This window comes from Gopherus flavomarginatus, chromosome 22 (assembly GCF_025201925.1).
Source record: "Gopherus flavomarginatus isolate rGopFla2 chromosome 22, rGopFla2.mat.asm, whole genome shotgun sequence".
NCBI lineage: Eukaryota > Metazoa > Chordata > Testudines > Testudinidae > Gopherus > Gopherus flavomarginatus.
Genome location: NC_066638.1, coordinates 3,907,938 through 3,932,211, shown reverse-complemented (window position 1 = coordinate 3,932,211; position 24,274 = coordinate 3,907,938). Strand labels below are relative to the sequence as shown.

At 45.5% G+C, this 24,274-nt stretch overlaps 2 protein-coding genes across 5 annotated transcripts in view; one reads left to right on the top strand and one right to left on the bottom strand.

Moving 5' to 3' along the window:
* Window positions 1–13,483, bottom strand: part of KIAA0319L (KIAA0319 like) — a 49,234-nt gene extending 35,751 nt beyond the window's left edge. The window contains exons 1-2 of one of the 4 annotated variants that reach the window (XM_050932542.1): window positions 13,329–13,483; window positions 10,635–10,780 (exon numbers count right to left, since the gene is read on the bottom strand). In XM_050932542.1, coding sequence (XP_050788499.1) covers window positions 10,635–10,780; window positions 13,329–13,387 — 205 coding nt within the window. In that variant the 5' untranslated portion in view covers window positions 13,388–13,483. The other 3 variants (XM_050932543.1, XM_050932540.1, XM_050932541.1) reach the window with 3 other exon arrangements.
* Window positions 13,484–13,557: 74 nt separating this feature from the next.
* NCDN (neurochondrin) lies at window positions 13,558–24,041 on the top strand. The gene is made up of 7 exons (XM_050932553.1): window positions 13,558–13,824; window positions 16,021–16,160; window positions 16,675–17,670; window positions 18,571–18,812; window positions 20,028–20,252; window positions 21,086–21,228; window positions 21,551–24,041. Exons 2-7 carry the CDS (start codon window positions 16,035–16,037, stop codon window positions 21,985–21,987), a joined length of 2,169 nt encoding a protein of 722 aa, XP_050788510.1. The 5' UTR covers window positions 13,558–13,824; window positions 16,021–16,034; the 3' UTR covers window positions 21,988–24,041.
* Window positions 24,042–24,274: the final 233 nt, after the last annotated feature.

Here is a 24,274-nt window from a genome sequence, read left to right as displayed (position 1 = left end):
TATCAATTCACATCTAAGCCATGTTGGAATATTTCCAACACACTACAGCTGCAGGTGGATACTTTTACTAAGACTTTTATAGGGAGAACAGAAGACTTGTAAGCAGAACTTCAATGTGAGAAACCTGCATTCAGAACGTCTGATTTGGAAAAAATCCTAAGCAAAGACTCAGACCCCTCCTTGACACAAAGTAATAAAATCAAGAACATGAGTAGCGTGTGAATCGATACTTGGAATTTCTCGGATATGGGTGGTTTGAGTCGGACTGAGTATTTTTAGCACAGTCACCCAACTGTGCTTCCCTGAAAAAAAGAGGCAAGATTGCCTCATGGAAGTTGATTAAAACCACTTTGGCTTTAACTAGTATAGCCTATAGGATTATTCTGCTAGCTATTATATCCTACTAATCCAGCCGGCTGTATCATGTAATACGTTTCTCTTTCTGAATTAATCCATTTCTTACATGATTCTTGTATTTTATCAGTAGTAATTCCTATGAACTTAGGATGTGTTGAGGCATATGATGTGTTTTCTAATAATTATACACAGAATATGTTTTGCTGAAACGCAAAAAGCCTACCAGCCTGTATCCGGTAAGATCTGCTAAACAGCTAAAAGTTTAATCAGTTAACAGTAAGTCTGGCAATCTTTGGCACAGATAGAAGTGGTCCCTGAACTTCGGGGAACCAAAGAGAGGAACTACACACAACACTGAACAGGTTTATCCAGTGTCTGCAATCAGTTGGTAACCGCAGGGTATACCACAAACCTGGAAGTCGCCAGGAAAGCCTAGGTCGGCAGTTTTTAGAGTAAAATAATCCTTATTAATATGTAGAAAGTAAGTGTCATAATCCACTAACCTATAGGGTAGGTGCATCCATAAACTTCTTAGGGTACAGAAATAACGTTTGGGTACAGTAGGTTGGGCCTGAATTATATAGTGTCAGAATCCTGTAAAATACCATGTAAGGATATCTTAAGGGGCTTTTTCTTCTCCTATATTCAATAGACCATATTTTTATCTACCTATCATTCTATCTTCTATCACGCTATCAGCTCAGCTTGTGCAGTATAGTAGAACTACTCAACATTCCTAACCATTGGGGAAGCCAGCACCATCGTGTTATCGGGCATGCCATGAGTGAGGCTGGTCCTTCACCTCCTCAAGGAAGGGTGAGAGTTTGTCAGGTTAAGGTACTTAGAATAGGAATGTTACCAAACAGGAGTTTGGAATTCTTTTACTGCTTTGCAGTCATAAGTTTCATAGCATTATTCTTTAGTTAATCTCAAAGGTTTTATCAGTTTGGTATTGTCCTCCGTGTAAGTGTTTTTACCAAGCACCCTGAGAGTCCTCTCCCAATATAGAACTCTGAGTTCTTGGACCCAGTAGTCTGAATTGGACAAGAACCTATAAATCTTCTGGTCGGATGCGATCAGTGGCGAGCCATAACAAGTAACCCATCAAATTCAGGTCAATGCTAGGGAAACAAATGAGCAAAGTGGGGAAAATGTCTGATATCTGGAATTTTCACTTTTTTGGGAGACAAGGCCTCCCCAAACTGATTTCCACTTCTCTATGTCCTCCTGTTTGGACAACATATCATTTAGGTTGCAAGGGAGCAGCTTTTAATGGGCTATACATTCCATCTTCCCCCTTCCTAACATATTACTCCTTCCTGACCTGGAACAGTATCAGCACTGTTGTCCCACTTTGTATCAGGCTATTCGTAACACAATGTCTATGCGGAGGACCCTTGGGAGTCTGATTCTTCCCCCATTTGGACAGCATGCCCGTCACCACAGTAGCAACATGAAACACTCCTCTTCTCAGCTGGGACAAGGCACTGCCTTCTGCATACTCGCCACCTCTATGGGAAACAGAAGATTTAGACTCAAGCTTTGACCCCACACCATCACTCAAACTAGCCTTAGGAACAAGTCCTCATTGTCTCTCTGTGACTGGTCCACTCACCACTTGGGGCAACATCCCTCTCCAGCAGTGTGCCCAGAGAACTTCATAACTTGGTGATCACAAACTGTAAAGCTTCCCTGCCACCAACAGGTCTCTGAGGCTGTCCCTCTTCCCCTTCATGCAATTTAAAAACAACAAATATTTATTCTGGTAAGGTGAAAAAATTAATATAAAGAATGCATCTGCCTGAGACCTTGTTTTTCACATTTCAATCTGAAGCATGTTTTTTTTAAAATGACTAACTTATAACTAGAGGTTTTTGAATGGAAATGACTTGTATCAGCTATGTTTTAAGAAAGCTGCCTGTTTAAACCTTGAGGACTCTACAACGTTTAAAGCAGCTTCAGAGGGCAATGATTAAAGGAGGTGGGATTTTCTTGAGGCTATGCACTGAGGGGGACAGTCCATCATGGTTTTCACCTCTATTTCACATACAACTCCATTAGTTCAAGCCACATCCAAAACTAACATGAGGTTTGCTACTATCACATAGTTCATGCTGCTTGCGTGTTCTAGTCCTTCCTGCAACCCACGTCTGCCTTGTCTGATTAGACTGCAAGTTCCTCAGGGCAAGGACCACTTAGGACTCTAATTTGTACGCCACTCAGCACTATGGGGCCCCTTTCTTGGTTGTCCCTTAGACGCTGCTGTAATAAGCATGATTAAAATGTCATTTGTTAAAGAATCTAAACCACAGAGATTTCAAACACAAGATTTTGCCAAAAAACAAAAAAACGGATGAATTCTAAAGTGAGAGGGTCCGAGGTACTACGCAATATGATGGCTTCTAGTAAGAGCACTTTTAAAAAAATAACCTACATGACGACAACTATGAGTGTAAAAGGACACAAATTTACAGCTAAAATTTAGATTTAAACAATACATTCTGCAGATATTACTAGTAGGTTTTGAATTACATTTTTTAATTCAATGAATACAGCTTTCTTGGATGTTAACCTCTCTCAAACAGCAACCAGAAACCTAACCACTGAAGCACTGTGAACCACAAAAAGAAAGACTAGAAACCAGTTATGAACAAAAGTTTTTTCAATGACCTACTTGCAATGAAAACTGAATGGTGAAGACGGGGCATTGGTAATGTGCCAAAAAAGATAAATAAATATCAACTTTCAAATTAAAGAAAGTGTTGAATTGTTGTTTAAAAAACAAACCAACCCTAAATCTTGCAGAGAAGGAAATACAAGGATGATTTAAGAAATCCTAATAAACTATCATCTGTCATCTCTAGCTTTTATTAGGAGTTACCCACTAGCCAAAACAGGTTGTTAATCTCCCCGTTATAAAGGGCAGATAAAAGCCATAGGTGTACATTATAATTGCACATTACAACTAAAAAGTTTGAGAATGAATGGCTGTAAGACTTCTTGTTTGAAAACTATTTATTTAATGGGCCCATTTATAGGACTTTTGGATTAAATGAAGTGGCAGTAAATTGGAATATACAGGAAATAACTCAGAGGGTAACATGAAGTGTGATTCCAGCAGCTAGAGTCACTATAGTAAAGGTTATGTCAGCTTATCCATTATAAACCTGTCATTTCAGACTGTTCTGTGTCACAAAAAGAATTTGCCTTATGCTGAGACCTGACTTGTGATGTTTAAACCACTGGAGCAAAACTTTATCATCAAATTTTGGAGGGGGAAAAAAGTCAGTTTGACCAATTTTCAGTCTGAGCAGAGAAAAAAAAAATCTCTTTTCTAGTTTCAGGGTTTATTTATTGCAGTTATGTGACTTGGATTGTACAGGTGATTATTCCACATTGTAAACTACTGCAGTTTTTTCAAGTGTTTTTAAAAAGACAAGTTATTTTACACTTAGATCAGGTACACACAGCTCAAACAACAAACTACCTTGCCTAAGGATTTTTTTTGCATGAAAAATTTAAGAGTGCATGCATAGATCAATGGATTAAAGGCTCCCTATACCTAGAGCTCTGCAGATTCAGGAGTCCCTAAAATAGACTAATGGCCTAAGGGATTGTTATAATGCCTCAGAGATAATAGGTCACTGGGAGATTACCTTACAAACCATGTCACTGTGCACAGACTGACACACCCCAAAAAGCAGGCTCCCTGCCTCTCTGGCAAGGTCCTCTTGACTGCTGGAAACTTTATAACTTGTTTCTTTTAATGGATGACAAATTCTGTGTTTTTCCCTAAAATATGAACACAAGAGTGTGAGTTACATATTAATAGTCTAATGATTCTGCACAGTGTGTAGCTACTACAGGGATGGACACTTTGCAAATGAGAAAGGGTCCTACTGCATTAGACTCAGTGATGCTTGTTATAGTTGCAACAAGCAGAAGGCTACTACTCCATCCTTAACATTGCTTTCAGCTTCCCTTAAAAGGGAATGGTTAGAAAAATTTTCTCCCTCTCCCCCATGTAAAATGTTCATTCTCCTTCCTTCTCCACTCCAAAGAAAACAAGGATTCTACATTTGGCAAAGATTTTTCAGGTAGAGTGTGTGTGTGTGTTGAGGCAAGGGAGAAGGAGAGTTCAAGTTTCAGTGCCTCTCTTTCCCTAGCTATTAAATGAAAATAATTCTTATCTACCTTTGTAAAATGCTCTATGATCCTTGCATGAGAGAGGCAAACAAACATGAAGTGTCATGTGTTTCTTTGTTCTAACTATAATTCTTTGATGCCTTCTGCTGACCTGGGTCATGTTCAAAGCCACAAGTATAGGGAAACCTAAATTCCACATACTGGACAGCCACCAAAGTTACTCAAGTGTGTGAGAAGGGGATTTTTTTTTTTTTTTTGGTGCTAAAATTTGAAACGTACCTCTGTCCTGAACTACAGTTTAACTGAGAGGGCTAGTAACCCAGCCTTGCAAAATCACCATGAAAATCTAGTTTCAGAGGAGTAGCCGTGTTAGTCTGGATCTGTAAAAGCAGCAAAGAATCCTGTGGCACCTTATAGTGCTCCAAAACGTCTGTTAGTCTATAAGGTGCCACAGGATTCTTTGCTGCTTTTACATGAAAATCTAGCAGCTAGGCACAGAGTCTCCTTGGCAAGCCTTATTCCAATGATAAAGGATATTATATTTTTCTCAACTGTCCCAGTTAATTGGGTGCGTGCAGTTTTGCAACGATGCAGCAACTCTGCAGTTATAATATCAATCATTGAAAGCGTCTGGTCACAATGACTTCCACACAATCTAAACAGGGACTTGCAGGCAAACCAAGTGAAGTTAAATTCTGCTCTAAAGATGTTAATGTTTTATTCAAAGGATGTGTTACTCCAAACAAATAGTCCATTCCCCCAAAATAGTTACTTTAATCTAAAAACAACCCAACTGAAAGGTGATTTTGTTCTCCAAAGGCAGGGAGGAATGAAGATGCTGTTTTATTTCCAACTTATTTTTAATGTCTACCCGGCAAATGCAAATTGAAAATAAATGGGCAGCACAACTAGTGAAGGAAAACATCAGACAACAGAATTTGCTCTAAATCTGTTTTGGCAGCAACTCCGGGTTAACCCTCCATTTAGAAGATAGAAACCTTCACCTCCCCTCTTCTAACAAAGCAGAGTCCAATTGCTATTTTTAAATAAAACACTGAATAAATGCAACAGAAGGCTAAGTTGACAACAGTACCTTTTAAACCAGCATCATTGTTGTCACACTTTATCATCATAAAGCCCCTTCTCAAAGAGCAAGCAGACCAGCCGCCTGCCTGGGGGAAACATATGACCTCATTACACTTTGAAGTGTTTGGATTGTGATCACAGTGACAGGGCATCATGCGAGTCTAGCACGGGAAATGACCCTGCTGTAACCTGAAGTGTTCATCATGTTATAAGGGTGGGAGCACAAAAATACATATTTTTAAATGGGGGCAGGGGGAGGGAGAAGAGGCTGGTGATCAGATGCACATTTAAAATCTGAAATTGACAATTCTCAGTGCTCGCATGTTTATTGCGAGTGCAAAGCTTTCAGTCCTTTGATTTGTACTACAGAGATTAAAGACTAACACCGTCATTGTGAATATCAAGAGGAATTTTGCCTGTCTTGAGGTTTTGTTTATTTGACTGTGTAAAATATACTTGCTGTTGGAAGCCAAGAACGCAATCTAATGAAGTCAAAGAACTATAAAGTGAATTGAAAGCAGGGCAGCAATGGATTTTCCCTGCCTCTGGAAGACTATACCCCTCCACCACATCCCCTTTTTACATTGCTCACCTGTCCCTATCCTGGGATGATCTTATCCCCAGCTCACTGTGACTTCTGTAGGGGAAAATTTGTGCTTAGGAATTTAAGGCTTTATCCAAAGCCCACTGAAAAAATCCATGGGTATCTGTCCATAGTCTCCTGTGTGTGCCTGATCCAAAGCTGAATGAATAGTAGGTGTTTAAAAACAAACATACATAACAAAAACAGTTCCTGAGAAAACATCTCCCCTGGCAAATCACCCTAAAAAAAAAAATTTTACATTCCTCTAAGAATTCGTGTCTGAATCCTAATAAACGTCTCTTAGATACACCAGTGCAATCACGTCAGCATAGATGACCCCAGGGCACTGCATATAGAGCATTTCCTTTCTCCTTTTAATTGGTTGGCATATGGAAGGTGTAGAAATACAAAGCAGAGATTAAAACTCCATTTGGTTGAGGTTTAATTTTCAGAGCTCTATTAATATTCACCTGCACCATATTTTACTCAGCTCATGGAAAGAGCTTGCATTTATGAAGTAGGGCATTTACAGTACTCTATGCAGCGTAATGGGCATATAGAAATATACTGGGTTTTTAACTATACAATTCTCATGATCTTTGATGGGACTCACAAAACTCATGCACACAAGCAACATGTCATGTTATAAGATGGGGTTTATAGAATCAAAGAAGTGATCTATTAGATCCTGTCTAGTCCAGCTTTGTGTGGCAAATGCAGGATTATGTCCTGCAGAATATTTTCTGGGTATCTCCCCCAAAAGGTCACCCGGTCCTTTAAAATATAAAACGCATTATCCAATGAAGTAAATTGTACTATTAAAAGGCTCTCTCATTAACCCATTTTCTTTTTTGTGGGAGCTCCTGGAAAGAAACTGAGGTGCTGGTAATTTAAAACAAGCTTTAAATGAAATTAGACTCATTACCCATAGCACAAAGTTATCATGACACCTCTGTATGACACACAAATGCACTGGCATCTTTGAGCAAGCTCTGGTATTTCTACTGAAAATGGAATTTTAGTGTTTTTATGGTAACTACAATAAAGACTTAATAGCTGAAGCTTTTCCTGAAGTGCACTTAGACAACATAGGTCTTGAACGGAGAGGGCTGATGGCCAGCTTTTATGGTTCATTTCAAAAGATCTCAGTGATTTTTTCAGACAGAGTCTCTTGCACATATTATACCTAAACAGCCAATTTAAATTGTGGCATAACAAGTTTTGGACCGTTACTGGAGTTTGATATTGACAGAGTTTTGTGACCATTTTGTTGTGCAAATGAGTAAAGCCTCATTATAGCATCACTCAGCAAGTGATAACATTATTGCCAAATTTGGAAAAGCGGAGGAAAGGATAGGAAATGTTTGCATTCACCCAGCTGTTTTCAGGCAAAACTGTTACTGGTAATGCTCTCCTGCGTTTTCTTATGCTGATTGCCATGCAAGACTAGGCACCAGTAGAGGAATACTGGAACATAGGAAGTGCCAGACTGGATCAGACTGGGGGTGCATCTGCCCAGTATCTTATCTCTGACAGTGGCCAGCACTAGCTGCTTCAGAGAAAGAGACAAGAAACCCTGCAGTTTTTCTCCATTCCCCCACTAGTTGGAGGTTGATTTATAGCCTCAGCATAAGAAATTACATCTGTCATGGTTACAAGATAACCTGTACCTTAGATCACTTTTAGCCCCTCTCAAGTGCACCTCTTAGGTGACAGATTAGGGCTTCCTGCACCTCACTCTAGCAGATCTATGCAGTCCACCCACTCTGGGACTGGGTCTCTAGGCAACAACCCCAGTTTCCTAACTGTGTTAATGTCACCTGCCCAACTGCATTTGGTATTGGTCAGCCCTTTCACTCCAGGGACCTATGACCAGGGAGTTGATTAAAATGATTCAAAAACAGTGCCTTCAAAACAAAGCATTGTACAAAGGTACAAAGCTTGTAGAGCAAAGGATAAAAACAATAAAAGGCCAATACACCAGGGTCTTCCTTACACCTTGATCTTTCCTCAACAGATTTTTTAAATTCCCCTCAGCCCAGCTAATCTCATCTCTGGCTGGGAAAGACTGTTGTGCTCGCAGAAGGGGCTCTCGCTGTTTCTGTGGGTGTGTCCTCAATGCAGTTAACTTAGGTGACTGGCACCCGTTACCCTAGCCCAGGTACAAGTGTTCCCCCAGCACAACCCTACATGTCACTGTGTCTTCACTGTTTCTGCACTTGCTGTGGTGTCTGGAGGCATATCCCAGGGTCCTTTGTGCTTAGACTTCCTAGGACTCTTTCCAAGTCAGTTGTGGGAGAATGTGTCTGGCCTTCAGGGGAACTGTGGAAGGGGCCCTGGAGGACTATCAACACATGCGTGACTTGGCCTGCTCTCTGCAAAATGGGCAGGTTCCAGCTTGAATTAAAGTGAAGCTCAGGCTCTAGCCCCCTCCTCCCCAGTTGGGAATAGTGGAACTTACCTGCAAACCCAGTTTAGAGGTTTCTGTGTGGATGGTGGAAGGAGTCAGGCTAAACTGGGCTCTTACTTGGCTTTTAACGGTGAGTGAAAACACAACATGTGTTCCCTGGCCTTGCCTGCCTCCTGCACAAGTAACTAATTTAGTTTTCATTTTCAGGGTTTTGGGAGGCTGAAGTCTGAACAGGAAATAAGAACAAAAACCCTTAACCATAGCTGGAAAGATATTAGAACCAACTATTAAACAATCAATTTGTAAACATCTAAAGTATAATAGGGTTATAAGGAATAGCCAGCATGGTATTGTTAAGGACAAATACTGTCAAACCAATCTAATTTTCTTCTTTGACAGGGTTACTGGCCTAACCAATAGGGGGTAAACTGTAGACGTGATGTATCTTGATTTCAGCAAGGTTTTTGACACAGTCCCACATGACATTCTCATAGGCAGAATAGTGAAATATGATCTAGATAAAATTACTATAAGATTGGTGCACAATTGTTTGAAATACCATACTCAAAGAGTAGTTATCAATGGGTTACTATCAACTGGGAGGGCATATGTAATGGGGTCCCTCAAGCATCAGTCCTAGGTCAGATACTGTTCAATATTTTTATTAATGACTTGGATAATGGAGTGGAGAGTATGCCTATACAATTCACAGATGACACCAAGCTGGGAGCGGCTGCAAGTACTTTGGAGGACAGGATTAGTATTCAAAATGACTTTGACAAATTAGAAACTGGTCTGAAATCAACAAAATGAAATTCAATAAAGGTTAAGTGCAAAATACTTCACTTCGGAAGGAAAAAAAATCAAATGCACAACTACAAAACAGGTGGCAGAGCTGCAGAAAAGGTTCTGGACGTTATAGCGGTTCACAAACTGAACATGAGCCAACAATGTGATGCAGGTGCAAAAAAAGCTGATATAATTCTGGGGTGTATTATCAGTAGTGTTAGATGTAGGACAAGGAAGGTAAATGTCCTGTTCTACTTGGCACGTGATGAGACCTCAACTGGAGTACTGTGTCCAATACGGGTACCACGCTTCAGGAAAGATATAGACAAACTGAAGAGAGTCCACAGGAGAGAAACAAAAATGATAAAAGGTTTAGAAAACCTGACCTCTGAGGAAAGGTTAAAGAAACTGGGCATGTTTACTCTAGAGAAAAGAAGACTGATGAGGGAGCTGATCACAGTCTTCAGATAAGTTAAGGGCTGTTATAAAGAGGAGAGCGATCTTGTTCTCCCTGTCCACTGAAAGTAGGACAAATAGTAATGGGCTTCATCTGCAGAAAGGGAGCCTTTGGTTAGATTATAGGGAAAACTTTCTAACTACAAGGATAGTTAAGTACTGGAATAGGCTTCCATAGAAGTTGTAGAACACCTGCCACTGGAGGTTTTTAAGAATAGGCTGGACAAACAACTGTCAGAGATGATCTTGGTATCTTTGGTTCTGCCTTAATACAGTGGGTTGGACCTGATGCCCTCTGGAGGTCCCTTCCAAACTTACATTGCTTTGATTCTGTAAGCAAATTCAGGTCAGTGAACTGATTTACTGTCTTTGGATTACCTATGCCAAAAGGGAAAACCCTTCCAGTTGGTACAGATAGCGTCTACACCGAAGTGCTGCAGTGGATCAGCTGTGTTGCTGTAGCATTTTAATTGCAGACAAGCCCTTAGGGTAGTAAAATAGTGCTGCAGAAAGGGTTAGTAAAATGGTGATTTTACTATAAAATGTGTTGGTCAGCCTATCTTTCTAACAGCTTAGAGACATACTTTGCTAGGAAAATCCATGGTTAACCCCACTTCATCACAGGTACTTGTGTGTCAGCTGTTTTGCTGCTGTTGTTTTTTTTGGCTATTTCACTAGCTAGGATGTCTGGCTGGTAATTAACAGATTTCACACACCCCACCCTTCAAACATTTAAAATGAATCAAGGGGCTAAATCTAGACTGAGGCACAGAAATAGCTCAGAGAGAGAATTGAATAGTCAGTCACCTGTAGATGAAGAGAGGGCACAGAGGCAGGCACACATGTAGAACAAGTGAAAACTTCCCAGCCAATGTCTTGATAAAATCCAGAAGCTAATGCTGAACTTGGCTTCCAACCTCTTCTCCATGGCCTTCGTGGGCAGAACCAGGGCTCTATACACACACAAGAAAGAGAAATCATGCACCAAACAACATATAGGTGGTTCTTCAGGAAGCTGACAACGTGAAAGGGCTAAAGAAGCTAGAGGGAAAAAGGAGTGTTCAGTCTTATCTATCATGACTCAGACTAACTGCAGAGAAGTAACTGCCAGTATTATGAGATCTAAAATGAAACCAACAGTAGCAGAAAAGTTCATTTCTTGTGTTTGTACTGCAGTAAGTCAGGAAATTTGGTTTCCTTCACAATCCCTTTAGACACCATCACTTACATCTTTGAAGCATGAAAAGCAAAATCCCCAATAGTGTCGTTATAATCCATTTGATTCTGTGTGCGCACTCTGGAAACTTCCCTTTCAAATCTGCAACATGCAGCTGACACCCAGCCAGAGCTGCTTGGATAAGACAAACACCAATAAGCCCAGAACATCTGCTAGGCAGGCGGCACAAAATGTCATCATTTGGCTGTTTGTGCTGGCTGGTACCAGCCAGAAACAGACAAAAGTTCAGCAGCATTGATAAAACAAACAATTAAAAGCTAATTTTGCTTCTAAGGACACAGATGGTGGCACTAATGGTCAAACAAGAAGTTTAATCTTTTTGAATTTCCAGGTCTCATCTGTGCCAAGAGTGAGGGTGGCATCAAAACAAACAAAAAAAAGTTATAACTGGAGTTTGACCAGTTTTCCTTCTGATCCCTGATTAGTCTCATTCTCAGACTGAGAATAAGAGTCCAGATGTAACATTACCTAGCTCTGAAGAGATCTGTCACAAGTCCTTTCATAACATCATGTGTTATCAAAGTCCAAATCGATGGAAGGAGCTATCAGATATACTGCTCAGAAATGTGAATGACATGAAAAGTTAATGATCTAATACCAAATATCTACCTTACAAGGCAGAATGTGGGCATTGTGACGCTCATGTAGTTTATGTCTGCAAGCCACCTCAAGTTCCTCAGATGAGATTCAGTAGTATTATCATCATCAGAGAGTTGAGTATAAGTATATTCTTAAGGAAATTCATAGAATTAGGGAGAGAATTTTGGCCAATAGCAGCAGACAAGAATATGGACAGTAAATAATTCTTGTTGATGCCAACATAGTCTATGACAACAAAAAAATTTCACAAGGTAACTAACGGGAAAAGGGAGTTGGAGGGAGGGAATTTAACCATTAGGAAGCTAAGAAAGTTTGCAACACTTCTGTCCTGCGTGTTCCAAGCACACCCAAAACCAAACATTCCATTTCTGCTGCTGCAGCTTTCTGCATGGATCACGGGACAATGTTAACTTGAAATGTCTTTAGATCGATGAAGATGTATTATAATCCGGTCTGCAAGCTACGTAGCAGTCTGTTCGTGTACACAGCGATAAGGTGTGTTTGATCAGCATCCGTAACAGCAGTGAAATGAGACACAGTCTCAGTAATCAGGACTTTTTTTTTTTTAAGTTAAAACTCAGACAACCTAATAAACCTACTGACTAGATGACATTTAAAAGTATACATTTCACTTGCATATATATTTAAAATGTTATGTTTCAGGGGGAGTTTGTAACTGCAACTTATTCTTAACCGATGAAAGAGCATAAAATAAAACAAACCCCTTTACAAAACATTGTAAGGTGAGCTTTGTCTGGGCAGTCACACAGACACGGAGTTCAACAATGAAAATATCTACTATGTCTACTTTTATCCGACAAAGTCTTTATCCCATTATTATCTCTCTTGATTTCTTTTTATCCTTCCACTATGCCATCGTATAACATTTAGGAACAGTACATCCTAAAGTTGTTGTACAAAATAAAGTAACACAGACACACACACACAATAAAATACAACACTTCTTCAAATAAGCCTGAATTTATCTCCCTTGCAGTGCTTTCTCCCCCACCCCAAACTGCGAAGGGAAACAAAACAAACGTTTGCTCTTTTCCCCTCTCGCCTGCATGCAGCTCTAGATAGCACAGCTAACTCTTAGCACTGCGAAAGCCAGTTTGGATTTGTACAGGAGAAAGTCGTTTCCTGAAAAAAATGGAGAACCAGATGAGAGTAATGGGGAGCTGATCAGTTGACACTGACACTAGTCGTCTGTCCTGGAAAGAGTTAATCTCAGGCAGGGACTAAAAAAAATAAAAAATTCAGCGTCCCGACTGGCAACGATTCCCCGCGGCTAGCACCCAGGCGGCCCAGGAGCGGCTCGGGCTCCGCTCGGATTACAAGAAGCGCCCAGGCCGCTCTGAGGTGGCTAACGCAGCCACGCGGTCTGTCTCCCACCGCCAAGTTCCAACCGAAACGGCCCCCAGCCCAACCCGCCAGCCAGGGGGCGGGAGGGGGCGCAGCAGCTGCTGCCTGCGGAACTCCCGGCCACTGGCTCTGCGCAGCGCCGAGCACGGGACCGCGGCTCTCCTAACGAGCAGGTACCTACCACGGGCACATGACGGGGGAGCTCCACGGGCGGCTCTCTCGCTGGGGCCGGGCCCGGGCTGCGCGCGGGACGCCGACAGCGGGGCCAAGCGCCCCAGACGCGGCCCCCGCGACCTCACCTCAGGGGGGGCTCAGGCCTCTCGCCGGGGGGCCGCGCAGCCTCCACCCCCGCTTCCATGGGGGCCTGGGGCCGGGGCTGCCCCTGTCGTCAGGGGAGAGCCCCGAGGAACTGGGCGTGCGCGGGCTCGAGACGCCTTCTCTCGGCTTCACTCAGCAGCAGGCGGGGGGCGGGCACTTGTTCACCTCTGACCCGGAAAGGCAACCCCCAGGTACCCGGAAGCGGAAACAGGCGGGGCTACGCCAGAGAGCGGTGGTTTCTGCGTATCTAGCGTGGCCTGGCCGCCTCTGCCCCGTAGGAGCCACCCGGTTAGAGAAGGGCTTCGGGGGATCATCTTGCCTCCGGAGAGCGGCGGGGGTGTCCTACCGCCGGACTCTGCCCATATTCGGCATGGCGGCGGCTGCTACACCCGCCGCCTAACAATCCAGCACGCGATTGGCTAGAGCGGGGGCGTGGGGCTCCCTGATTGGCTGGAGGGAGAGGCTGAAGGTGGTGAGGTGAGGGCCCGGACGCAGGCGGCTGATGTGAGGGCAGCATGGTCAGGCTGTCATAGCTGTGAATGAGGGGAACTTTGGGGGGGTGGAGGGAGCCTCTGAGTCAGCCCCTCTGAGACCAGATCCCGGGGGGGGGGCTGCCCAGGGTTCCTTGTTGGGGGGGGGGAGGTGGCCAGGGCCTGTGGGGTGAATGGGGGGCATGGATGTAAGCGAGTTGACAGGCACATCTGGATGGGGGGATGTGTTCGGCGGGGAGGGCAGGCAGGATACCCCCAGGGAGGACAGGAGCCCATCTCACCAGGCAGTCAACCTTGGTCACTGTTTCTTTGGGGATCGTGCGACTGACAGGGCGACTGACTCCCAGAAGCCCACTAATAGTGCCCTGGGAAATGCCGCCACATGGCAATGCATAAAGCCCTTGGTCATGATGCCCAAACTTGCAGGGTGCAGGAGATCCGGGGGCTGCAGACGTGGTGTTGGTGTGTCATTGCACTGCCTTCCCCTCTGAATCTCTGCTGGATGGGGCAAGGGACTCTGTGCAGCTGGGAGTGCCACTGTTCTGGGAGGACACTAAGCGGAGGCCCTGGCTGCTTGTGCTTATTAAGATCCATAGAGCTGGTCTAATTTCAATACAAGCTATTGTTTTATGGTTTCTCACAATGTCACCCCCTTGGTTTGGATTCTTCTACTACTATGACACCGTTCTATAGCATTGCTGTGCGCTGTGAAATGCTGGCTGTCTGCCATCCCAGAGGTGGTTGCATTTCTGTGGTGCATGGAGTGATCCTTGTCTATATAATAGTTTATAAAGTGATGTGCATTGTTCCAGAAGGAGAGGAGCTCTGGAAATGTAACTGCTAAAACTAGCCTGCTCTCACCCATCCCCACACTGTAATATAGTCGGGCTTCCAGTAATTTGTAGTTTCAGGACTCCTTCATTTAGTCTAATAGGCAGATTTATGACTCAGGAAGCATATCTGTAATATGCAAATACACATTCATGTTAGTATGTGCTGTATTTACCTATTGTGGCACCATAATACCAAATGGCTATTTAAAAAGCTTTATGCAGAGTGACTAGGGTACAATTACAGAATTCATCCCCCAAATATCGTGGCTGTTTTGATGTGAAATGCTAAAAAGAATCCAACTCTGCAAAATATCCTTGTGAAAAAACAAACTTTGTTGTTGAGCAGTGGAAGCACACATACAAAATGTCCACACTCTTGTTTTCTATTTGTCTAGTGCTTCTGTAATTTTAAAATAGCCTCAACACTTTAAACCAAAGTTGGTTTAAAAGCTTTTTTCATGGGTGGATTTGTACGCACTGTACCATGTTTGACGCTGGAACAAATGTTTATAGCCGAATAATAAACTTCTCTGAAACTGTGGTTTGTAATGGAAATACTGATGATAGATTCTTGAGCCCAGCCACATGAATACGTGCTAGAATTAAGGAAGCTTGCTGGTATGTAATTATCCAAACAAAAGAAAGCTGCCAGCAGCCTGCGTGGAATACACATTTGAGAAAGGCGCTACCCTACAATTTAAACTAGAAATAAATTTGACTCGAAATGATCAAGAGTTGGCATCCCTTAGTTTGAAATGGTTTTTAATAATTTCGTCTCTCTTTATTTAAATAAGACTAGACCGTGTAGTCCAAATCAGTCCATTGATCTGGCAGTGATTAATATTTGATTCTTCAAATAAATGCACAAAGTAACAACCATGACACCTGGCCAATTTTACCATGATGCAGATTCCTTCCTGATTCCTACATTCATCAGCTTATGCCCTGAAGCCTGATGTTTGATTACTCTTATGGTAGCTTACATAACTACAGATTTTATTATGGGCCATAAAATAACCCAGCTCCTTTTAAAATCCAGCCACTGTATTTGAGATGCTGACTATCTGCGGTGGGGAATTCTACAGGCTGAGCACATGGGCAGGAACATTTTCTTTTTCTTTTAGATCTTTTTGGTTATTAATTTAATTGTTCTCTGATTATGGGGCAGGGTGATGACGGGGCTCTGATTAGTTCTCAGTGATCTTAAACATCTCTGTCACGTTCCCTTCTGACTGTTCTTCTTACTTAGAGCGTCTCTCCATCATACCGGATTTCTCCATTGGGACTGGCAGCCCCGTCCCATCCCAGTGCTTTCTGGTCTGGTAAACGCTGCCTTTCTGTGTTCACAGGTGGACTTGGCATCATGACTTCCCATTCAGGAGCTGCTTCCGAGGCCAGTGAAAGCACAAGGAATGTAACGCTGGAGCGGTGCCTGTGTGTGCTCAGAGACGCAAAACATGACAGTGAGCAGTTTGCAGCCCTGCTCTTGGTAAGAGTCCATTTCCGGCTGGCACAATAGAGTGCAACCACTTCCAAAATAAACGTAGGAACAGCCACCATCGGTTAGGTGTCCCTGCAGGGAGAATTGTTAGTGCAGGGGACTGGGAGTCAGAATTCCTGGGTTCTATTTCCAGTTCTGCCACTGACATGCAATGAGACTTTGGGCAAGTTCCTCCAAATCTCTATGCCTTGACCTTCCTGTTAGTAAAATGGAGGTAAAACACGTCCCCATGGGGTAGTTGTGAGAGTTAATTGGTGTTAGCAGAGCACTCTGAGATGCTCAGCTGCAAGATGCTGTGAGTGTTCACAGCTGTACCTTTGTCCAGGTGCCCAGGCTGCTGTGCAGATCTGGGGGCAGCTGGATGGTTGGGGGTCCACTTCACTGTATAAATGAATGGGTTCCTCGGGCCTCTTGTGAACTACTCCGCCATGTAAAAAGAGCTCCTAGCAAGACCTCTGCCCAGGTGCTTGTGCTGCTCACAGATCCCTGGTTTGTCTGGCAGGTGACCAAAGCGGTCAGAGCGGGAGACATCGACTCCAGAACCCGTCGCCGGATCTTTGATGCAGTTGGATTCACGTTCCCAAACCGGCTTCTTGCATCCAGGGAGCCCCCAGCTGGCTGTCCACAGCACATGTTCCAAGGACTTGGCCTCACCCTGCTGGCATGTTTCTGCACTGATCCGGAGTTAGCCAGCCATTCCCAGATCCTTAACAAAATCCCGACCTTCAACAACATCCTGGCTTCCCCATCTGATCCAGACGATATGTCCGTGAGCTTCATGATCGATGATGTCTACCAGTGTCTGGGCGCTGTCATGGGCACTCCCAGGGGCCCCAAAGAGTTGGTGTCCCAGGGAACCGTGTCAGCTCTGTGCCAGGCTTATGTGAATCACAGTTACGGCTGTGACCACGCCCTTGAGCTGCTCCTGGGGCTTCTAGCCACAGCAGAGACTAAGTGCTGGCAGAGAGCCACCCCTGACCTCATGGCTGTGCTGAGCAAGCTCAGTGAGGAATTCCACCAGGCTGAAGACATGACCAAATTCCAGCTGTGTGATGTTCTGCCTCACTTTGTATCTCCAACGCTACTGCTCACCCGGGACCGACAGGGTTCCGAGTGCCTCTGCAACCTTTACAGAGGCCTGGTTAGCATCCTGAGCAGCAAACTGAGCCAGTCCCAGCGAGACCCTGCACTGAAGCTTGCTGCCTGCCTCACACAGGCCTGTGGCTCAGAATGGATCCCAACGGAGAGGGCCGGGAGCAAGTTCCTGGCCCTGCTGGTGAACCTGGCTTGTGTGGAGGTCCGTCTGTCCCTGGAGGAGCTGGACCCGGCAGATGTGGATGGGAAGCAGGAGGTGGTAACAGGCTGCTACACCCTTATTGAGCTGGGGATCCTGGAGTGCATGAAAGAAGAGAAACCACGGCTGAGGGAGACGCAGAAAATGCAACTAGTGAGGATCATGGAGGAGGCGTTTGGGGCTGTAATACACTACCTGAGACAGGTAAAGCTATGAGTGGAAATAGCCCCCTCCCTGGCATGATGCCTGCCTTGTGGGGTCAGTCACTGGGAGATCTCGCAGTTGCTGGGTTTTGGGAGATCCCAAATGCACACCGGCCCATGCCTGTTTCCATGGAAGTCAGGGAGAGATTGCTTTGGCCTCTATGCGTTTCTTTCTTCTGTGTAGTTTTAACAGCTGTATCCGCAGACTGACACAATCCCCTCCCCAGGTGCTCCTTTCTGCTCCCTGTTCCCATCACCCAGATGCTTGGAACAGTTCTCACTGATTCCAGAAACATCTGTACTGGTCTTCTCAAGATGTTTTCAGATCTGACTGGTCACGAGACGTTCAGAATCATGAACACTGTGATTATCCTCATGTTGGTGACACCATTTTCCCTGCAAAGGAAAAAAGATATTTGTCAGATGCTCTCTAGAGACCAGCCAGAATCAGGAATCAATGCTTTCTAGCATCAGAAATCCCAGGAGGTTGGAAACCTGTCCCTGGTCCATTGGTCAAGCAGTGCTGACTCAGCTGTGGTCCAGGACTGAATACAGCAAGTCCTGGACCTGGGACCAGTGTAATTTTCATTCCCTGTGTAGCTGAAGGGCTAGGTGGCCCAGTTCACTAGCTTTCGGGGGAGTGTCAAGACTTAACACTGAAAGGACGAATGTCCCACTGGAGTGCATTTATCAGTTTACCTCACTGGAGTGAGCTGCAGAGCCCAGCTTTTCCTGCAGTGTTTTCCTGCCTTTACAAACTGCTCAGTGCTGAGGGGAAGGGCCATCCAGGGTTTCCTGCCTTTGACCCCACTTCATAGGGGAGGCTGAAATGAGGAAAAGCCTCTGCTCTGAGACCTCTCCTCTGCTGCGTCATCTCATGCCTGTTTTCTTCTCTGGGTAGGTGGGAGAGGAGAAGTTGAAGGATCCTTTCATATTTGCCTCTGTTCGAATCCTCGGCGCCTGGCTGGCTGAAGAGACCTCCTCCCTCAAGCAGGAAATCTGCGACCTCCTGCCTTTCCTCATTCATTACGCAAAGACGCTTTTCCAAGAGGGGGACAAAGCCAGGAGCCCATCCCAGCATGCGGCAGAGCTAGCTGGACTGGATAGCCCTCAGGGCTCTGTGTGGCCCAGAGACGCTCTAAGGTGAGTATCTCAAGCACAGGATAGACACAGTTATGCTACTGCCTGAGTTACTCCTACATCTTGGCACAGAAACATATATTACATCAGACTGGGGGGCCATCGAGTCTGTATCTTGCTTCCAGCAGCAGCCCACAGCCTTCCTGAGGAAGGAAAAAACCCATAATACATCTACGTACTTGTGCAACTCTGCATGAGGTGGCTAGAGAAATCCCTTCTTGAGCCCCATGGTAACAGCCAGTGTCTTGGAGCATGACAGCTGACACTTCTTGTCTTAGCAGAACTGCAGTAGATCATCATTCATGTGTTTTTAGGAGTCCTGCCACAATATTTGATTTCATCCCCTCCTGCAACATAGTGTTCCCCGAGTTGACTACATTCAGTGGGAACTAGCATTCCGTTCTAAACTTACCAGCCATTCATATCAAGTGTCCCCTTGTTGACAGCATAGGGGCCTGATCAAATTTTGTATTTTTCACTCTTGTTAACCCCACTCCTTCAGTCGTAGGGTTTGTACAGAGCATGCCACTGTAGCCTCAAAGCACCTTTTCTTTCTGAGCTGAATAATTCTACCAGTGTGATCCTAGCACTCGGAGCTCAGCTCGCACACGGGGATGGGGACCTTCTGCTGTGTTCTGGCAGAATGCCGTGAACTCGACAGTACTTCTAGCCAATCTGTGATTGCTAGGGGCAGGACAGGGAGTTGAACCGTGGTCTCCTGGACGGCAGCGCAGTGCACACACCAGGCTTCTAGCCTTGTGTTTCACAGCTTGACTGTAGTTCAGCGGTATACATGGATTCCTCGTTTGCTGTTCAAGAGGCAGTTGGAACTCCCTTTGTAAGAATCCAGGATTGATTGATTGATTATGCTGATAATGAGACTAGCCAGAGTGGTAACGGTTAATACAACAAAGAGTTCTGGAAGGCTTACAGAACCTCCTGCACCAGAGCTTAGCTGTTAGATGTTAGGGTAAGACCTTCCTAGGAGCAGATTTCCCACATCTGCCTGCTGTGAGGTTTCTTGCATGTTACTCTGAAGCATCCCGTTGGAGACAGGACACTGGAGTAGATAGCCTGTGGGTTGATCCAGTCTGATCCAGTCTGATAATTCCTATGTTCCATTCTCCCATGCACTCCTTTTTACCAGATTGAAATGTCAGCCTGTAACCAGCTAACTACATCTCCTTTGCCGTATTTCCCGCCCCGTCCCCTCTCCAGATTTCTGCTACCTGGTTTGTGCCATTTGACGGCAGAGGACCGACCTCGGGAAATCCTTATCTCAGAGGGGGCTCCAGCATTGCTGTGTCAATATTTCCTGCACCAGTGGGTGTTGTTGGCCTCTGACCCCCAGATCTCTGCTCCTCCAGACAGCACAGAAATCAGTTTGCAAACCACCTGTGGAGTTTTCCTTAACCTTGTGGTGACTGCTCCAGACTTGGTCAGGTAACAAACCCGGAACTGCAGGAATCCGCTTGCTTTAAGGTCTTTAGTAAGAAGAACGAAGGTGCCAGGAGAGAGGAGTTTGGTGGGTTTCAGGCTAGTTGCCAACATGTCACTAATTGGCTCCCCGCTGGCAGGCTCAGAAGAGAGGCCAGAACTGCATGTGCCATGGCACTGAATTGCCCTCTCAGATCGGGCTGGAGGCATGGTGGTAGAGCTAGGATTTCCCTTACACCGCCCAGTGCTTTGAGCTGCATTAGAGAAAGCTGAATCCAGCCCTTCTGGGCAGGAGTTGGGTCCTCAAAATGCAGATCTGGTCCAAAAGGGATTTTTTAGAAGGGTGCCTCATTACTCAGGTTTCTACATTCTGCATGTGTGAATCAGAACAGCCATCAACAGGCGTGGGCTCGTGTTAGCCCTGCAGACCAGACCCAGCCACTGGGAGCAAGCCAGAGTCTGTTCTTCCTTACACATCACTGACAAGGATCAGGGTATTTCTGAGTAGAAAGAGCTCTGATGGCACTTCGGGTCCCAGGTGCAGTTTGTGGTGCCAGGATGGAGAGAAATTGCCTTTTGACCTGTAACAGGAGTGTGATCGTTTGGGACATCACTGAGAGAAAGAGTTGTCGCCACCCTCCGGAGTCCTGATTGCAGCCACTTTCTGACACCAGCTTTGCTGTAAAACATGCATCCAGTTTGCCCACGACTCCAGGGTTTAGGATGGGGACTTTCCCACTATGACAGTGTTACTTCCCTGCCTCGGGGTTAAGCCTGGCACCTCTGGGTACTTCTGGCCCTACTCAGCGCACGTCTCTCTGAGTTGGTTTTCTCTCTAGGCGAGACCGATGCTTTTCCTCCTTGATGGATGCGCTGCTGAAGTCTCTCCCTGCTCTGCTGCCCCGGAGAGATCGCCTTGTTCTAGCAGCCAACGTTACCACGCTGGGCTTGATGATGGCCAGGATCCTTGACACTTCTCCAGGTAAGAAGTGATCCTGGTGACGAAGCTGAGCATTTTTGTTGTCAATAGGATGGGACTGGGTTTGGGGGAGATTGCACAGCAGGGGTGACCTGCCCAGTTTGGGGTCAGGAGCCCTGTTACTGGAAAGGTGTGTTGAGTGAACAAACCAAAACCTCGTGGAGCAAAGAACATGGGGTACGCTTGTGGCGTGCTGGAAAGACATGGATTAAGGAACTCCCCTGTCACCTATTCTTCACCTGCTGAAGAAAGCCCTGCAGCAAGCTGACTCCTGGGAGCCTGCCAAGGCCGGCCTGGTGAATTAATTCATTTCCCATTTTTTCAGGTCTCCAGGGAACGCCACCAGCCAAGAACTTCTTCGAAGCTGCTATCTGTTTCCTTTCTCAGGCCCACACTGCCCGGGTGGATCCCGCCAGCCAGTGCCTGGTCGTGGCTGTGTCACCAGCCTATGAGGCAGCCTGGGCGGACCTCAGTGAGCTGTGGTTCCTGGGGATGCAGGCCTTTGCCAGCTGTGTGCCGCTCTTTCCCTGGCTGCCCCAAACAGTTCTCCGGTCACGTTGGCTAGACGACCTCTTGCGGTTATTGGGCCAAGTTACCCCAGTCTCAGTGGACTTTGAACTCGTTACGGCATTGCAGGGTGTGTTGCTGGAGCTGGCCAGAGCCAACCAGCAATGCAGAGAGGTGATCGTCTTACAGCAGGGCAAGGAGCTGGCCAACCATTATGGCATGGCAGCATTAGAACAGTGCCTTTGTGAGTGGTGAAGGGCCCGGCCTCCCACAGCTGCGGGGAATAAATCCGGGTGTTTTCCTAGCTCCTCACACACCTTTCAACCGTTTACTGCCAAGACGTGGGCAAGAGGCGTTTAAGTAGCCAAACACCTCATAAGATTAGAGGGGTGCAGTCAGAGCTCAGCAGGGCCCGGAGGAGCAGGGTTTGCTCTGCCTGGCACCTGCTGTTCAGAATAATTGCTGCTTGGCTGCGTTTTGGCTCTCTGCATTCACCAGATTCAGGCGGGGAGGGGGGGGGGGGAGGAGTTGGGTCCCAACGGGAGAGAGGGCTGGCGTGAGGGTGCCCCTTACAAATGCGTTCTGTTGAGGACTAATGAGGCTCTGGCGTTGCTGGGAAAGTGGCCCGCTGACCAACCCTCCCTGGATTCCATGTTCTGGGCGTGGTTTCCAAGGAAGTTTGTGTATAAGGCTAATGAAAGCAGAAGCATTTGCTTCTCTCAGGCCTGAGCCAGGAACTGAGCAAGCTTGGTCTGCAGAGCTCTGCTAGCATATGTCAGTGCAGGCCTACAGCTTCCAGTCCTGGGCCATGGCTCGGCTTTACCTCTCCTGTGACCAGCAGCACCCCCTGCTGGTCAAATCTGGGCTCTCACACAGCTCTCTTAGCATACCGCCATCCTGAACTGCAGCCCTCCCCTGATCTGCCAGTTTGGGTGGGGCTCCCCTACCAATGCACCTCATTCCTAAAATGAAGCCCTCTCCCCCACCAGCTTTATGAATGGATTTCAGTCCTGATCTGCCGCACCCCTGCTATCTAGTCCTGAGGTCTCAGCTGAGAAACAGGGACAACCCTGTGTCAAATTGTCTGATGGTTCCATGGTGCAATGTGAGCAAAATTTCACTAGGGCCTAGATCCAAGACTGCCAAAAGTCAGTTCCCTTGTGACCTGAGCCTGCCTTGCACTGGGAGCTGGTGAGCTGGAGGTGAAATGACTGCATGCTGTCAGATCAAGCAGCGTGATTGTACATAGTGCAGCTGAGCTTTTGTTTCAAAAGGGTCAAAGCTGCAGTTAATTTTGGTCTGTCATTGTTGGCAGGTCTCTTTCGTTGTTATAAGAATGGACGTTTATCTCCCCATTAAACCAGGCACTACACTGGAGAGCACCCCCAGGCCATGTACAGATGGAATCCTGGGATTTAAACTTCCCAGGATGTTGATTTTATATTTTCTCATCTTGACCAAAGGATTTTTATTTGTCTCTCCCTTGGCTCTTGAATGCAGCCTATAAATCCTGTGTTCCCATGTGCGGGATAGCTTTGCTGTTTCCAAAAGAACCAAGGAAAAGCTTGACCTTCTCTCGTTCTGTTGGCATTTCAAATGTTAAATAAAGTGTTTTAGTAAAAGTCCAATTGCAACAGAAGAATTTGTTTGTTGCTTCAGTTTGCAAACCCCTTTGCTAATGAGGTTTAATTCTATGAAAGTATGTGAGCTTCTCTCGTCCTTTCTCCTTTGTACTCACTTTGCTGGGTCTCCTAAAGTCACCACGCTTGTGATTACAGCAGCAGATCAGAAAGAGGACTGGAGAGCTCCAAAGATGAGTAAGGCAAGGGAGCCCCAAAGATCACCTTCCCTTTACCCCTCAAACATTTCCAAGGCTCTGATGACCTCACTAGGCCGCCTAACCAAGTATGGACCCAATCTTGGAAGGGCCATTACGCTGATGGACTCCTATGCCACACAGAGCCTCTTACCACCTTGGGGCCTGTAAAAGGAGCCTATTTTTAACCCTGAGGGTAATTAATCATTGGAACAACTTTTCTAGGGTATATGGTGGATTCTCCATCATGTGGCATCTTTAAATCCAGAGCTGAAAGATGCACTCTAGCTCCCCCCAGAAGTTGTGGGCTGGATGCAGGAATCACCGGGTGAATTCTCTGATCTGTTTTCTGTCATTGGCCGCATGAGATGATTGGAATGGTCCCTTCTGGCCTTAAGATCCATTTATCCCCAGAAACCCTCGACACAATCTAGCTGTATATCCACAGCGGAGCAGAGCTGCTTCTCTGAGCTAATAAATAATCTCTTTATTACTGCATGTTTCCTGTTCTGTGGGGGGCTTCCCTGAACAGATAGTACTGTGCGTCTCTCTCAGTTTCACCTATTCCTGTCTTCATTGAAATAAGCAGCTGCTCTTTTTATCCACTAGGATGCAGAGCACAACTTCATAGCAGACAAGACTACTACTAACCGTGTGAATAGCCCAGTGCACAGGTGGTGTTTTTACTAACATGAAGCTCCCTGCTTATCTTTTCTTCGTTCTATT

Bases quoted from the DNA above. Each gene is read 5' to 3' on its own strand.
- NCDN (XM_050932553.1), top strand. From the start codon at position 16,035: ATGACTTCCCATTCAGGAGCTGCTTCCGAGGCCAGTGAAAGCACAAGG. The intron at 17,671-18,570 runs GTAAAGCTATGA...TTCTCTGGGTAG, and splicing joins TAATACACTACCTGAGACAG to GTGGGAGAGGAGAAGTTGAA. The intron at 21,229-21,550 runs GTAAGAAGTGAT...CCATTTTTTCAG, and splicing joins GATCCTTGACACTTCTCCAG to GTCTCCAGGGAACGCCACCA.